The sequence below is a fragment of the Dermacentor variabilis genome, chromosome 9, assembly GCF_050947875.1.
Source record: "Dermacentor variabilis isolate Ectoservices chromosome 9, ASM5094787v1, whole genome shotgun sequence".
Lineage (NCBI taxonomy): Eukaryota > Metazoa > Arthropoda > Arachnida > Ixodida > Ixodidae > Dermacentor > Dermacentor variabilis.
The window spans coordinates 51,129,478-51,146,764 of record NC_134576.1 but is presented as its reverse complement, the minus strand read 5'-3'; the positions used below and the strand labels follow the sequence as shown (position 1 = coordinate 51,146,764).

Below are 17,287 nucleotides of genomic sequence, written 5' to 3'. Positions count from 1 at the left end.
GAGGTATATGGTATTTAAAGTGGACGGAATGTGAGGCAATCCCTGAATTGCATGCCTTCGTTGTTAAACTTTTGTTGTTAAAGCGTGCTGCCGTTATCTCATCTCAAAGACGCAACAAGCAGATTTTTGCATTGAAGGGCTTCGAAAACGTACAATTCTTGTGCGTGACAATATATTGAGGGTAATTAACGATGGGCTTATGCATTGAAGAAAAAGTTTTGGAGCAAAACGTTATATTTCGCCGATGAATATTTTCCAGAGCATTGGCATGATCGGCGATTGAAGCGATTGCAGTATTAGACCTTTAATGAATGAATGTGCGTTGTTTAGTGGCGCAGGGGAAAGATATCGCAACTCTCTCCTTAATGTTGGTTCTGTGTGGGCAACCACTGAATTCACGCCCTCATTTTACATCTCTTGTCGGCACTCTCCTGGCATATGGACGGGTTGTCGTAAGACGATGTGCGTTACAAGTTCAAATTTGAATCAAACGTTGTTACCCCTGCCATGCCTGGAACGGGTATTGAAGGGTCGCTTGACCCTTCAATAGAACGTCCTCTAGATAGCCCATGTATTCAGTGATTGGAATTTGAGGGCCACTTACGCATCTTACGAAGTTGCGTAATTGCGCGCACTTACCGGCTCGCCGTGTCCTGACGGCGACAACCAGAGCGATGGCAAGGACAATGGCGCAAGCCTTGCACCAAGTCGCACAACCCTTGAAAATAAAGAGGGAGAAGGAATGTTCTACAACGTGCTGCCACTGTAAGGATTAGTCGGCTGACTCTTGGGAAAAGCTAGCATTGCCTGAGCATACTGGGTAAAGCATACTAATAATATTTGGGGTTTTACGTGCCAAAACCACTTTCTGATTATGAGGCACGCCGTAGTGGAGGACTCCGGAAATTTTGACCACCTGGGGTTCTTTAACGTGCACCTAAATCTAAGCACACGGGTGTTTTCGCATTTGGGTAATGCATACTAATCTGCCCGCTATGCTAAATTTCATGCTAGAGGCAACATCACCTATTTTTCATTGGGTTGCTTAGTGTTTCCTTTCTTCCCTTGCTCCCTTTCGTTCTTGCTCCTATTTATATACTGCATCCAATTTAGTGAAAAACGGCCCATTAGCTCAAGGAGGCAGGGTGACTGTCGCCAACCCGTTACAAGTAGGATGTCCGTAAACGCGCACAAGGATGCGGGAGCAGTGCTAACGAACCTGAACTACTTCAGGCGCACGGACAAGGTCACCTAAGTCGATTCACAGTAACAAAATTGTCGTAAAAGCTTTACTTGCACGCCGCACGCATACTGCATGACGCAATGCGATGACACATAAGTGCAACTTTTCTTGCAAGGTCACCTAAGTCGATTCACAGTAACAAAATTGTCGTAAAACCTTTACTTGCACGCCGAACGCATACTGCATGACGCAATGCGATGACACATTAAGTGCAACTTTTCTTGAGCAGCGATTCTTAAGCCACATTTGCATTGCTTCCCCGTTGCTGTCATGAAAGTTACTACGCCGATTGACATCGTGATAAGATAGGATATTTACTACCGCATTTTTATTACTGGACCAAAGTACGCTCTAGTTGGTGCACCTGGCGCCGCGGCTTTATTGAAGGCGTGAAAAAAGATATTAGGATGATATTTGAACACACGATAAAATTTATGAATAAAGTGTGTGATGCATGGCGCGCTTCTTAATACCACCGCAGTGCTGAGACGTCGTAGTATGTCATCAGCAATATCGAATACATGAGAGTGATAAAACCCGCCGCGGTTGATTAGTGACTAGGCCAGGTCCGAAATAGCTGGGTATGAGCACGTACAAGCATTGTACATCCGTTGTTACGGATACCGAAAGTTCACTGTTGTGTGCATCTCATATGTATATTAAGTGGAACCTTTAGCTCGAATTCTATCTAAATACATTGGATAGAAGCAATCGCTTTTCTCGGCAACCACTGCACTAATTTTGACGAAGCTTCCTGCAGCTGAAAGCAAAAGAGAAAATCTAAAGCCTGTTAGTAGCAATTTTTTTTATTTAGGTCGCCAATTTTATAAATGATTAGTTTAAAATAAATTTAAGTTTCTGGTTGCATTTACACCTTGATACTTGTATTCGTCAACCCGAATGAGTTGCAAGGGACGGAAGGCTCCTTATTTTGCGATAGTGACTTCACGCAGCAGAATATAATCATCCACAAAGAGCCTGACTTGAACATGAACTTGAAGTGGTTCAACTACGTAAATAACCGCATTATTAAAATGTCAAAATATATAAAAGTCCAGGAGCGCTTCCTTGAGGGACGCCCGATGAAAGGGGTAATGGGTCAGACGCAAATGTGCCTATAACAACTGACTAGGCGCATTTAGTTAATTAAATATGCTGTAATCCAATTACCAGGATACCAGTAAGCTATCGCAGGAGATGAAAGATCTCATCAAGAAACACCAATGTATGAAAGCATCTAGTCCTAAAGCTAGAATATAACTGGAAGAACTTTTCCAAGTTAATAAACAAGCGTAAGACTGCTGACATAAGGAAGTATAATACGGATAGAGTTGAACATACTCTCAGGAACGGAGGAAGCCTAAAAGCAGTGAAGAAGAAACTTGGAATAGGAAAGAATCAGATGTATGCGTTAAGAGACAAAGCCGGCAATATCATTACTAATATGGATCAGATTGTTGAAGTGGCTGAGGAGTGCTATAGAGATTTATACAGTACCAGTCGTACCCACGGCGATAATGGAAAAGAGAATAGTCTAGATGAATTGAAAACCTTCAAGTAACAATGCCGGAAGAAGTAAAGAAAGCCTAGGGAGCTATGCAAAGGGGGAAGGCAGCTTGGGAGGGTCAGATAACAACAGATTTCTTGAAGGATGGTAGGTAGATTGTTCTAGAAAAACTGGCCACCCTGTATAAGCAATACCTCATGACCTCGAACGTACCAGAATCTCGGAAGAACGCTAGCATAATCCTAATCCATAAGAAAGGGGACGCCAAAGACTTGAAAAATTATAGACCGATCAGCTTACTGTCCGTTGCCTACCCGCCGTGGTTGCTCAGTGGCTATGGTGTTGGGCTGCTGAGCACGAGGTCGCGGGATCGAATCCCGGCCACGGCGGCCGCATTTCGATGGGGGCGAAATGCGAAAACACCCGTGTGCTTAGATTTAGGTGCACGTTAAAGAACCCCAGGTGGTCAAAATTTCCGGAGTCCTCCACTACGGCGTGCCTCATAATCAGAAAGTGGTTTTGGCACGTAAAACCCCAAATATTATTATTATATTATTATTACTGTCCGTTGCCTACAAAGTATTTACTAAGGTAATTGTCAATAGAATCAGGAACACCTTAGACTTCCGTCAACCAAAGGACAAGGCAGGATTCCGTAAAGGCTACTCAACAATAGACCATATTCACACTATTAATGAGGTGATAAAGAATTGTGCGCAATATAACCAACCCTTATAAATAGCTTTCATTGATTAGGAGAAAGCGTTTGATTTATTCGAAACCACAGCCGTCATGGAGGCATTACGAAATCAGGTTGTAGACGAGCCACCGCAGTGCTCCATAAAGAAAGCAACAAAATCTCAATAAAGAAAGGTATCGGGCAGGGAGATATGATCTCTCTAATGCTATTCACAGCGTGTTTACAGGAGGTATTCAGAGACCTGGATTGGGAAGAATCGTGGATAAGAGTTAATTGAGAATACCGTAGTAACTTGCGATTCGCTGATATTGCCTTGCGTAACTAAGGGGATCACTTGCGATACATAATCTCTGACCTGGAGAGGCAAAGCAGAAGGGTGGACCTAAAAATTAATCTACAGAAAACTAAAGTAATGTGAAACAATCTCGGAAGAGAACAGCAGTTTACGATAGGTAGATAGGTACTTAGGGCAGGTAGTGACCGCGGATTCGGATCATGATAATGAAATAAACAGAAGAATAAGAATGGGCTGAGGTGCATTTGGCAGGCATTCGCAGATCATGAACAACAGGTTGCCATTATCCCTCAAGAGAAAAGTGTATAACAGCTGTGTCTTACCAGTACTCACGTACGGGGAAAAAACCTGGAGGCTTACGAAAAAGGTTCTACTTAAATTGAGGACTACGCTACGAGGAATGGAAAGAAGAATGATGGGTGTAACGTTAAGGGATAAGAAAAGAGCAGATTGGGTGAAGAAACGCGAGTTAATGACACCTTAGTTGAAATCAAGAAAAAGAAATGGGGCATGGGCAGGGTATGTAATGAGGAGGGAAGATAACTGATGGTGAATAAGGGTTACGGACTTGGCAGTTGGAGAAGTCTGGGAGAGGCCTTTGCCCTGCAGTCGGCGTAACCAGGCTGATGATGATGATGATAATAATGATGTAACCCAATTACACAGGAATGGGGCAAGGCTCAGATTCTTCTCAGTGAGCTTAATTTGTGAAAGAAGGTCGAAAGCATCCCTAACATCTAGTTAGGTTAGGTTAAATATAAATCAACTTGTCCTGCCTCAACTAGGTTACTAGTAAAAGAATGGACCGTTACGAACTGTGCGATTGCGGAAAACCTCTTCCCAAAACCGCGCCGCAGAGAGACACGCACGTCGTTGTGTTTGAGAGACCCCAGGTAAATGCTTTACGACGGGCTGCTCAAGCATCTATTTCATCAAGATAAATTGGCAGGTAGGACAATCGACCTCGGTACTTACCGGCGGCCGCGTCCACTGTTGCCGCTATGATGAGTGTGACGCCAACGAAAAAAATAATGCAACGAATTAAAACGAATATCAGTGCTAATTCTCGCGTACATAATTTCTCAATGGAACATCTCCAGCACTTAGTGCTGCCTGATACCGCTCAAGCCCTCTCAGAGGTCGCTGTAATCACATAAGAATGTTGGTACCGCAGTCACTTAACATACAAGGAACTAGGAAGGTGTCTGCCCATTTGTAAAAGAAAACGGCTGCGCACCTCGCTTTCGATGTCTGGTGCTAGCAAAAAACAACACAAGACATTCTTTTTGTTTTCAGTTTCCTTAAGCCTAACAGATTTGTTTCAGTTTGATTATTATAGATAAAATCTATCGGTGTCCATAAGAACAGTGCTAGAGTGCGGCGTTTTTTTTTATTTCGAACTCAATTTTAGAATTGCCTACGAGATTTTTCTCCAATTACGTTGCAAGAGACAAAATATCTGTCCATGATGACATCATTTCCAAGCAAAACGATGCAGCAGTGATACAGCAATGCGCTTTTGAATGTCAGACGAGCCGGAAAACGCATGTTTGTGCGTCAGCTCTTGAGAAAGGTCGCCGCTCGTCAAAGCAAGTCACACTCATGAGCTCAGACACTCTATGCAAGCGAAAACGACGGCGAATTCCGATGAAAATTCACCCCGTAAACAAAGTTCACCGTGGTAGGCTACGATGTACAACTGCAGCAGTGTCAGATGTTATTTTGCAGCGCCCGTTAAAAATGTCTTGTATTTAATCATGCAGGTTGGTGACGTCACGCGAAATGCCGTCTTCCTTTAGTTTTGTTTTGTTTATTGCACTACTTCGTCAATCTTCAAAACTGACAAATGACTCCTGCTTAAAAGAAAGTGAAAAATTTAGTGACTGATCGTGGCAAATTCTTAATGTAAAGCTTGTCGAAAATTGCTAATTTGAAGAAAACAGTACTATCACGCTAACAAATGTAACTCAGCAACGATAATTGTTATGGCGTTTGTGTAGACAGCGTGTAACAGTAAACCTAAAATGGACAAAATCTATTATGCAATTCTCTGCAATGTGAAGTTTTAATGTTAGGGTGACACTTGCAGTACACTCAACACTAACAAATTTACGTTAGCTGTATAATTATGTATCAAATTTTGATCCTCTAACGTATGCAGGTTACAGATAGGGATGAAGATTAGTTGAAGAGAAACCAACTTCTAAATTTCAGGTATCCATATTTTTTAAGCTTACAATAATTTAAGATACATGGAAAAATGTTCAGAACCTAAATGAAATATTGCTTCTTACAGTTAATACAATTTACCTTAAATGCAAGAAAATTCATCCAAATCAAAGAAGCATTTCTGCGTTTTATATGTAATTGTATAGGCAGCATTGGAGTTGGGCCCAAGCTAAGCTTCCTCAAATCTTGCTTATGTAGGCCAGCTTGACACAACAACCATCGTTGGCGTCCGATGCACGTGTGAGGCTGGAGTTCAAGGCTAGTGGCGCAGGCGTTGTCTGTAGATATAGAACATTCGGGCTCGTTCACGAGACCCAGCTGTGAAGCGAATACTATAATCTAAACGACAAAGACAGCCACCGCCAAGACGGCAAAATGACTCTACAATTCTGTCTGTACGCCTTCGGTATCAAAGCTGCGGAGCCGTCAAAGCGCCGCTGGCGAAGACATACAAGAAGCTGTTGCGAATGATCGGCTGCTTTATAAATGCTAAAACATCTATATATGCAAATGCAAGGGCACGTCGGAAATGTATGTCGGCGGATCGAGCTCACCAGACCTGGTCCAGCTGGAGCGCTTGGAGCGTGCGGATGTGCTTCGCTTGAGCTCCGCTGAAGATGGGCTCTCCCTGACCCGATTACTTCCACATCGTCAATGAGATTGCATCGGACCAGCAAGAAATCACGATCCGGAACACCTGGACGCTTTTCCCCGAGCCGGCAGGACATTTCGCTCTTTCTTTGCCGGCTCGAGAAGATCCGCTGCGGGTGCTGACCCGCTAGGCCTAGCTCGTGTCGGAGAGTATGGGCCACTAGGCTTGACGACGCGGCTCTCTTCACCGCCAATATGTATGCTACCATCACGCCGATTGCAGACACGACCACCTCCACGTGCCGGCAACCTGCGGTTAGCCTCAATGACCCCTGGTTCCCATGGACGCCTAAGACCTCCTTTACCATGGGCCCCTCTTGGAATTAAGATGGGGCCCCAGTACCCCCAGACGAGGGTAAATCGCCCGCCGGAGCCGGCGGGCGATTTACCTGGCTATTCGAAACTTCACGACGCCCGAAATCTCCCGTGCCGTCTAGTGGCGGGCAATTCCGAGCAGGGGTGATTACGTCATCATCCGCACCCGCTCCGGGTCGGACATTTTTATTGCCAACACGCCACATGATGACACAGCCCAAATATTCCGCCGGATCACCACCCTCACGTTGGGAGGCAAGACCCAAAAACATAACCAACGTGTTAAACTCAAGATCGCAGCTCTAATCGCCAGGCTTAGCCAGATCGGACTCGGTTGACATGCCCAAAAAGGGTACACTTCAAGGCTCCATTATCTCACCACTTCCGTTCAACATAGCGATGAAGAGACTATCCAGACACGTAAGCGAAATAGAAGATCTAGGCTGCACATTTTACGCTGAGGTTATCCCGCTCTGGAGGAACAAGGGCTCTTTCGGGTACAAAGAGGACACTCCTAAACAAAGAACAAATTGCAGCGTCGGTCTTCGCCAAAGAGGAGTGGGCTCCAAGGCGAACCAGAGAAGTCGCAAGTGATACGCATCCACAACGAACGATATGAAAGCAACCATCCCATCAATATCCAACTAGACGGACGCACAGCTGAGGAAGTGGATCTGATACGCATCCGGGGTGCGTCAGACACACTCAAGACACGCTAAATACATTCACGAGACAGGTTGAAAAATAATCGAAAAGATAAACCATCGGAGAGGCATGAAGGAAGAACACACTTTTGGGCTCGTTCACGCACTGGTACTAAGCAAACCCACCTATAGCCTTCCGTACGACAACGCTAGCAAGGCGGAGGAGGAGAAAGCCGAAGTCATTATCAGGAATGCCTACAAATCTGCTCTTGGTCTTCTCAAACTCCTGGTCGCGAACAAACTCCTGTCTATACGGGCATACAATCTGAGCTAAAGGCTGCAGTACTGCTGTAGCAGTGGGAACTCCTCAGCGGTATGCACTCTCTGGAAAGGCGATCCTTAAGGAAGCGGGCTACCCCCAACATCCAGCATGCGTTAGCAACGACACGGAGGAGCTACGTCACCTCATTGGTGAACATATCTGTCACATGCATTCCAAAGAACATGCATCACACCAACTCCTGGACAGAATAGAGGCAAGAGTTAAAAGCACTCACTAACATATACAAGGATAATCCTGACGTCATATACGTAGATGCAGCACAATTATCCAACAAGAGATAATTCATCTACACAGCGATCAATCGCAACTTAGAACTCGTCCACAGCAATGAAATCGTCACTACTACTACGCTCCGCAGTAACGTTTGTCATTCTTTCGCACCTCCTATGTGCGCTATGTGTTTGCGCACAAAGTGTGCTGTCGCTCGACAAGGTTTTGCCGTCGACATGTCGAAGAAGTCCTGTGTGCCGAAGTAGCGCGGTATTCATGCGGTGGGACCGGAAGGTCATGTTTTCAGATTTCCTCAGCATAATAATCTCTGCAGGAAGTCAAATAGCAGTCCCGAGAGCAAACCTCGTCGCTACAAAACACATTAGGGTAAGTTCCTATCTATCGTAATTAATTTTCGTCAGTTACTGGAATAATGAGAATCCCATCGGATGCAAAGTATAAGTATCTAGAGAAAGCATTTGGCTAAATATTGCTACGGACCAGTATTTATGATAATGAAGAGGCCAGTATTGTGAAGACGACGACGACGACGATCAGAGGCTGGCGCGGGCTTTAGCCTGTTGGCCAAGTGCGGCGTATTTGCAAATATATCTATAAAGCCTGTCGTCTCCGCCTTCCTAAGTAACATATTTGGTGGACCCTTCCTGTACCTTGTCACGGAGCTTCGCAGTAGACGGTACGTTCAGCCATGCATCATGGCTCCCTGTGACGACCGCTCAAATCAACCGACCCCGACTTCTGCTGCCACCTGCATCGCACCCATGCTCCTGGCGTATTCTCGGGAAAACATGGGGAAGACGTCGAGAACTGGATCAGCCTGTACGAATGCGTCAACGTCAATAACAGGCGCTAGCCTACTATCATGGTCGCCAACGTAGTTTTTCCCTCGGTGGCACACCTCGAGTTTGGTATCGGACAAGGAAGACGAGCTCACAAGTTGGGATATACCTAATGAAAAGTTTGGTAAACCTTACAGTCGCGAAGAAGGCGTTATCCAGCCGCGTGAGGACGTCAACAGAGCCCTACGTCACGTGCATTAAAGAGTCTTGGCTCTACGCCGCAAAGTTAACGCACACATGATTGAGCCAGACAAGGTTTCCCACAGTCTGAACGACACTGCCCATGACGCCTTCAACTTGCTCGTCTTCAATAATGTGCCGACGGTAGACGCGGTTATCAAAAAGTACTGCCTCCTGTTACTCGCAAAAAGCCGACGTATCGACCAACAGTTCGCCCATTTACCAAACGCTGCGGCAAAATCTTCCGTTGCCGATACTCCTCGTCCCAAAACAGCTGGCGATGTTACCAGGATTGTCCCGCAAGAGATGGAGGCCACCTATCCGGCTACATTCGACTCCAGCTCCTCAAACTCACCTGGGGTCACGGTTTCTCCTATCCAGTCCGCCAAGAGTTCGCCAACATGAGTCTCCGCACCGCCTGCTCGGCCCATCGCCCTGATGCCCGCCCGGATTTTTCGATTCCGTTCGGCCCTACAACTTATTACCCACGACGTTTTCGCAACCCGTCTGAATGGCGCGCTACTGACGACCAGCCCATTTGTTTCCACTGCCCTCGAATCAGGCACATTTCTCGCCACTGTCGTAGTCGCTGGAGTTCCCCGAGGCAGACCACTTATACAGGCCACTCTCACCCAAGCGGCCTTTCTCATTCCCTATACCGCACGATCCGATAATGCCGCCACTGAATCTCCTGCACCGAAGCACCCTTATTCACACCCTTCCATCGAAGACGCACCCTTCGTCCCAACGTACACAATGTCACTCGCCTCAGCCCCGTCGCTCATATTAGTCGGCTCCCTACGGACGCTCCCAGCCGGAAAACTAGATGATGCAGTACCGCGAGGTGAAGCTGCACTGCTCCCTACGCCGCCAAATCCTCTACTGACGCTGCCCCCTCATGAATTTTCTTGACGCGCAAGTCAATGGTGTTCCTGTGTCGACTCTTACCGACGCTGGAGCGCATTTATCTGTCATAAACGCTGGCCTTTGTAACCGCCTGAATAAAGCAACACCCGCCATGACGCCCGGTGTCCCGTGTCATCGACGGTGGAACAGCCCCCCATAATCGGTATGTGTACCGCCCGCGTCTCCTTCGCCGTTCGCCCCACTATCGTTCCTTCCACAGTCATCGCCCACAGTCCTCACGATCATCCTCGGCCTGGACTTCCTCTCCGCGCATTCTGCTCTCATAGACTGTTCAGCCAGTACTCTCGGTCTTGACTGTTCTGGATCCCGCTGAACCACGCCCCAGTCGCCTCAGTTCCGTAAACTCCGTTCGCGTGCCACTTTTGGTACTGACATACATTGACATTGTGTCATCCCCACCAGCACCCTATGGTCAATACACCGCGGCTCCCATGCAAGACGTCCTCCTTAGACACGGTATCACGTTACCTCATACAATTTCATCCACTCCGGTGAATAGCGTCAGCCTGGCTGGGGTCAATTTTTGCTTGACGACACAAGTGTTGCCACGTGGGATATCTCTGGCCCAGCTTTGCTCATTCGAGGATCACTCAGTAGCATCTGTTGCAGTAGACGGCAGTTCTATTGACCCTCATCCACGTCGCGTCGGCAACTTGTTCCATCGCCGACTTACAGAAAATGATTGCGCCCGACTTGCCGTCTGAGCACGCTCATTATCTCTACTCCATTCTCTTTAAATATCACAATATTTCTAGCTTTGGCCCAAACTACGGCTGTTAAATATCGCAAAAATACTGGCGATGTCTCACCTATTCATCGCCGCCCGTATCGTGTCGCCGGCTCGATACGATGACGATGAGGCCATTTACGATGACGACGAGCCAGTAGTATGAAGACGACAACGACGATTAAAGCCTTGGGCGGGCTGTTGCCTCTTGGCCAAGTGCGGCGTATTTATTTGTAAATATTTCTGTATACAGCTGCTCGCCCCTCTCTTCCTACGTACCAATATGTAAGATACTGTTTCGCAAGTAAATGCTCTGCGAACTTCACTTTACAGCAGCTTCACTGCAGCTGGTGTTCAGCTGGTGTGCATCGACCCCTATGCATCGTGCGTCTTCGATGGTACAGGGCACACAGTTACTGCATGGTTAACAAACATCCAACTTCGTGGAATTACATCATCGTAGTTTTCCGGGTGCCCGAATTATCTGTCAACCAAACAAAACACAAGAGACAACCCAAAGTATGAGCGACTGCGTTATGAATCGCCTGAATTGCAACATGCGCTCGAAGATTCAGCACTGCGTAGCTATAGTTCAGCGTAAATAAACGCCCTCCGTGCTCTGCGTACCACCTGATGAACCGCGCCTAAAGAAACACAGTAATTGCACTCCGGTTAACGTTGCACGCAAGTGCTTGTTGCCTTCATTCAACCTGCAACCCTGAGCGCGCTGCCGCCGTCCTCTACGCGACGTCGCTCGCCGTGTGCTCAGGTCTTGTCTCGGTGGTGTTCCATGGTATCGCACTGATGCACTCTCCCTCTTACGCAACGCTTCACGCGCTACTGCGGCAGCTGGCGTTGCCTTTCGAGCGCTCTGCTCCGACGAGGCGTGCTCGTGCCCGGCCTTCAGACTCAATTGGCACGATCGCCGTAAAGGTGCCGCATGCAGCGAGAACATCTGACAATTGCCTACTAAAGCCTAAGTACTCTTTCCCACTGAATGAGCAAAGCGTAGATGTGCATAAGCTAGGAAAAGCAAATAAGCAAAAGTATACAAAAACGAAGTGACAGCCGAGCCGAACAACGCTTACCCCCATTAATAGGCAAAACTCTGAATTTCTGTTGCTTCTTGCTTCCATGCTGCCGTCGATGCGGCACTGAATCTGACAACTGCAAGACAAGACATCTTGTTTGGCCGAGTAGGCTGCATATTAAGCACTCCAGGCTTAGGTCACGCTGGCCACACCTGCGGCAGTAATGCATTGAGCTAAAAGAAAGTCGGTCCTTGTGGTGCACGTCGCTTCGCGTCGACTGAATCTTACGGAGCCAAGTTTGTAACGCGTTTTATGGCCCCCCATAACACTTCTTCCGTACTCACGCTTTTCAAGAACGCAACGGAATCACAGTGCAGTGTGTTGCTTGCGTTGGCATAACGCCAGGAAAAAGATGGGGTGCATAGGAGCTCAAACAAAGCTACAAACTTTTACATCGAAATTTCTGTCTAGGGATAGGGACAGGGAAAACGCCTTTTGCACCGACGCATTTGTATTGAGTGCGCGTAGAAGGCACTGTGAGAGCGTCAGGCTTGGAGCCGGCACTGCCGCCGCTTCTGTATATGTAGAGCCTGTCCCTCTATCCCTGTTTCGGCGCTGTTTTTTTTTACCATGGATGTAGCGTGTCATCGCGCCAGTTAAGGCAAAGTTGTGTCGAAAACTAGCAATCGCCCCTGTGTGCGTCCCAGTTGTCACCACGAGTGGGTACAAGCAGGAGCATCCTCACGGCGCACACACACGCCCGAGAAGGCACGCACCCACGCGCAAGAAAATGCATGCATACACAAACGCGAGCATGCTCACAGACAACCTTTCACGCGCACGTGCGCAAGACATTGCAAACACCAGGACGGCGAACTGACCCATGCAAGCATGCGCGAGCACGCTCAGGGCGCGCACCCGCATTATCGCTCACTCTCCTACCCTGCCGCCTCTCAAAATCCTGCGCGGGAAAAGGGGCAGGATGGCACTCGCTCTACCATTACCGCCCCGATGCCAGCGGTAATAAATGACATTGCGGTTTTATTTTGACACTTCTTCCGTGTCGATGTAGGCTGCATAGAGGGATGGGTGCAAAACAATTTGCTCCGGTCGAACGACTTCACTGATCATGACTGACCAACACATTGCCTTGACGCAGCAGAAATATTGTGAGGAAATATCGTTAAATGCACATGTCAGAAAGAATTGAAACTGGGCCTACACAGAGCCCTCTCAGTTACCCTTGTGTGTTGCCGTGAAGGTACACAGCAAGCCGAGCGGGCAATATCTGAAATGGCTGGGTATTATCACGTGCATGGACTGCAGCTCCGCCGTTACGAATATCGAAAGATCACTGTACACTTTGTGCATCTAATATACGTATATTAGAGGAAGCCTTAGTTCTAAGGCTCCCGTCTAAATACATGGGAAAGCAGCAATCCTTTTTCTCGGCAACCACGGCACCAAATTTGATAAGGTTTCCTGCAGGTAAAACTAAAGGTTAAAATCTAGAGACTCTTGGTAGCGAATTTGTGACTTAGGCCGGTAATTACCTTACAAAAGTTGCTGAATGTCACAACTTTTCAGAAAACAAAACTATAAAACTATCGGTAGTGAAAAATGATATCGGAATTCCATCTAATAGTGCACCTTAGAGAGATCAAATTGGTGTAGTATAAATGGCTCCCAAATATACCACAACACGTGAATCACTTTGGCAAAACCGTAAACATTGTAACAAATTCACGTGAGATACAAATTATACCAAATTTACGCACTTTGGAGGTTGTGATTGATGCTTTACCCAAAACTGCAGTCATCTGCTCTAGGTGCCGAGGTTCGCATTTGTAAGCTCCGTGCTTTTATCTTTCTTTTTCAATCTTTCGAACATAAGGAATCCTGTAAAAACCTTCAATATACATATAAATTACGCGTCCAGCAATAATGAGAATATTTAAAATTAAACATATGAATGCTTAATAAAATATGAAGAGAATAATAAAAAATGAAGACATGTAATAAAAATATTTATTTAGTGGAGCAAATGCCGATCATATCGGCCGTACTGCATGCTTCCATAAATCAGATAATAGCAAAAAAGCTCCCGTCACATATTTCGCTAAAATCTACCCAGGTGCTATTTCAGAAGAGCACTTCTGCGTGTAAGATTTACTGGAACATGCGGCGCTGGAGTTGGGGCTAAGCGAAATCTTCCTGAACATAAAAAGAGAAATTTGGAGATGGGCCACTCGCGCCGTACTTACCCGCCCCCGCGCGGGCCGCGACGGCTGCGGTGTGCGAAGACAACGACAGAAAATGAAAAAAAGTTGAAGATATCAGGGATATTTCTCGGATCTCTCAATTTCTGAGTCGAGCATAATTAACATTTTCTGCTTCTTGATGCCGTTCTAGCTGTATGGAGCCCGTGTTGTGGAGTGGTGATGATGCCTCGTTTATCGCGTAGCTTGTAAGGATTGGGTATACTTCGCGGATAAGGGAAAGCTGGTTGTTTTAAATAGGAGAAGGAAGCTTACTTCGTAAAATATACGGTCTGTCTGAAGTGTTGGGATACGCGCCTTTTAATTCGAGGTGCGGCAGGGCATGGGGGGGGGGGGGGGGGGCGCTTGCCGATATTTTGATAGGATCAAGAGGTTTGCGCAGTATCACCTATAGTGCATTGATTTTAGTTTTTGTGTAAGTGTCCCAAATAATGCACGCCTGTTTCCGATTTATGTCTGGTGATCGACGAATAGGCTAATAGTTTAGTTTTGCTGGAGCATGCCTTAGTTTATGCTTTAGGCGTGCAAAGTTCGCGAAACGCTGAGTCATAAATCTTACACATATACGAGTTCGAATCTCGGCTTCGGGTTTTAATTGTTGTGCCTTATAACCCGATCGTGGTTTTGGCATGGGAAACCCCACAATTTGGTAACAGCTACACCTTGTTCACTTTAATTCGCCAACCTGATTTGTCAAGGCAGAAATTATCATTAAAATGTAAGAATGTAAATTGACCTGTCCTGCTTTATCTAGGATACTCAAAAAAGAGTGTGCAACCATTACCAGCTGCATAACTGCTGAAAGATATCCTACAACAGTGCTACAGAGGGGAAAGTAACAATCTGTCTTTTGACTACGTAGTTATAATATTTTGTGACGTTGAGCTCAAGCATCTTCCAATGAATATATGTAGAGAAATTTGCAGGTAGGACACTCGACTAAGGTACTTACCCGTGCCTACTCCGGTGACTGCGGCTATGATCGGTGCAAACGTCAAAAAAAAAAGGAAAAGAAAAAGGAAACGAATTAAATAAATATGAGTGGAGATTCTCGCATATATTTATTTTGGAGTCGGACATATTTAACATGTTCGGCTTCTTTACACCATTCTAGTTATATCAGAGATCCTTGTCATCACATCAGAATTACTCCATAATGCAATCACCTATGACAATAATCTGTGCGAAGTATCAGCATACTTAAATGAGGGAATGCACTGCATTGCTTGCCCTCGATGACCTCTGCTAGCAAACTCCGCAACACAGCACTCTTTTCAATTTCATAAGGGCGATGCAGAAAAAATGCATCCAAGCCCACTACCTTGCTAATAATACGGCGAATATTTTCAACTGTTCATTATTAATGCACTGATGCTTAAGCTACAGAATGGCACTTGCCTCTCACCGTACTGTGTCTTCTGTTTCCAGAGTTATCGAGAGAGCCATGGCATCCAGGGCTGACGTCCGGTTGAAACAGCGGGCTGACTGCAGAAGGTTGTGTGCCCATTCATCGTCGCGTGACTACAGTTTATGGGGATGCCCGTGTTGACTGTCAGACTGCGCGGAGGTGGGCAAAGAATATGGAAGACTTAAATCCAGACGCATCAAATCTCCAGGATCAGGACCGAAGGGGACGGCCCGCAAGTGCCTCTGATAAAGGCCATCAACATCAGGTGGACGAGTTGATTGGGGGCAACTAGAGCATCATGCAACGCTAGATCGCAAGAACACTCGCCACTTCCATTAGTTACGTGAACCACATGATCAAGAACTTAGTGCGTTAAAACAACATTTGCACTCGTTGGGTACCAAGGCAACTAACGACCGACATGAACGAGTCGAGAAAGCGTGCCCAACGAGCGCAAAGCTTGTGACCCAGTAGGACCTTAGTGATGTGGCCCACTGAACCAAAGGAGATAGCGAGTGTTGTGATCTCCTGTTGCGTGATCCTGCGATTGCTCTAAATCAGCTCGTCCACCTGATGATGATCCTCTTTACAGCCAATTGCGGGCCGTCCACTTCGGTGCTGACGGCAAGATTTGATGCGGCTCGATTTTGAACTTTCACTGTCCTTGAACCTCTCCGCACAGAGCTGACGTCAACACAGGCATCCGTGCAAACTGCAGCCAGACGGCGATGAATGCTGATGGACACACAAGCTTCCGCAGTCATATTCAATTACAGCGCACAGTTTCCACCGGATGTCGCCACTGGATGCCATGATTTGCTGAATTACTCTGGAACGGGAAGAGATAGGAAGGTGAAGCCAGTGACATTCGATAACATAAACATCAGTGCATTAACGATAAACAGTTCAAAATGTTTCCTATAATACTTCAAATGCAGTGGGCTGGAGGCGTTGTTTTTTGAATCACCCTCGTATAAAAACCTGTTAAATGTACTTCACTTCTATCACTTCAAAAAACTATCAGTATCCATAAAACACCGCTCGAGTACAGCGTGATTTTCTTAATTCGAAGCCGTTTTTAAGGGCATACGATATTTCTTCGAATTACGTCGCAAAAGACAAATAATGCCTCAGCGTACGTCAACTGCGAGAAAATTAGATCAATTCACGCCATCAAGGGAGTAATTACAATATTATCTCTATTGTTTCAGGACTGTCTTACACGCCTTGCTGCTGAATCATTCATTCACTTTACGCGATTACAGCAGGCGGCCCATCACCATGATAATGATGGTGAAGCTCCATCACCATGAGAGCCACCTTTTGCATGTTGATGGGTGGCTCAGCGTGAAACTCCGAGTTACTTTCCTTATTCCCAGAAGCTGATGGCTATTGGAGCTTTGCCTAACCTCACTATTGGATGCGCAGTCGTTATAGCATAATAATTGATAATGTTTTATGGCACAACGACATCAAGGCCAAGGAATGCCATGCATGTTGCATTCAGTGTTCACCACGGCTAGGTCCGGGCATATGAACCGCTTTGTTGTTCACTATGGCAATGCAATACTACGACACACATTGCGTCACAGCAAGGTTGATTGCACTGGGAGCCTCTCTTCGCGGTTCTGCCGATGTATTTAGGGAAAGATGCCACCAATTCATTGAGTGTATACGGTAATTCTCAACTTATCAACGAATAAATTACGTTGTTTCATCTTAAATGACGTACGCTTCG

The 17,287-nt window shown here is 46.3% G+C and overlaps 1 protein-coding gene across 1 annotated transcript in view; it reads right to left on the bottom strand.

The window, feature by feature from the left end:
- Positions 1 to 17,287, bottom strand: part of LOC142592671 (uncharacterized) — a 473,797-nt gene that overhangs the window by 220,557 nt on the left and 235,953 nt on the right. Inside the window, exons 25-28 of the mRNA XM_075704237.1 lie at positions 15,094 to 15,117; positions 14,127 to 14,150; positions 4,721 to 4,744; positions 640 to 718 (exon numbers count right to left, since the gene is read on the bottom strand). Coding sequence (XP_075560352.1) covers positions 640 to 718; positions 4,721 to 4,744; positions 14,127 to 14,150; positions 15,094 to 15,117 — 151 coding nt within the window. The remainder of the gene's footprint in view (positions 1 to 639; positions 719 to 4,720; positions 4,745 to 14,126; positions 14,151 to 15,093; positions 15,118 to 17,287) is intronic.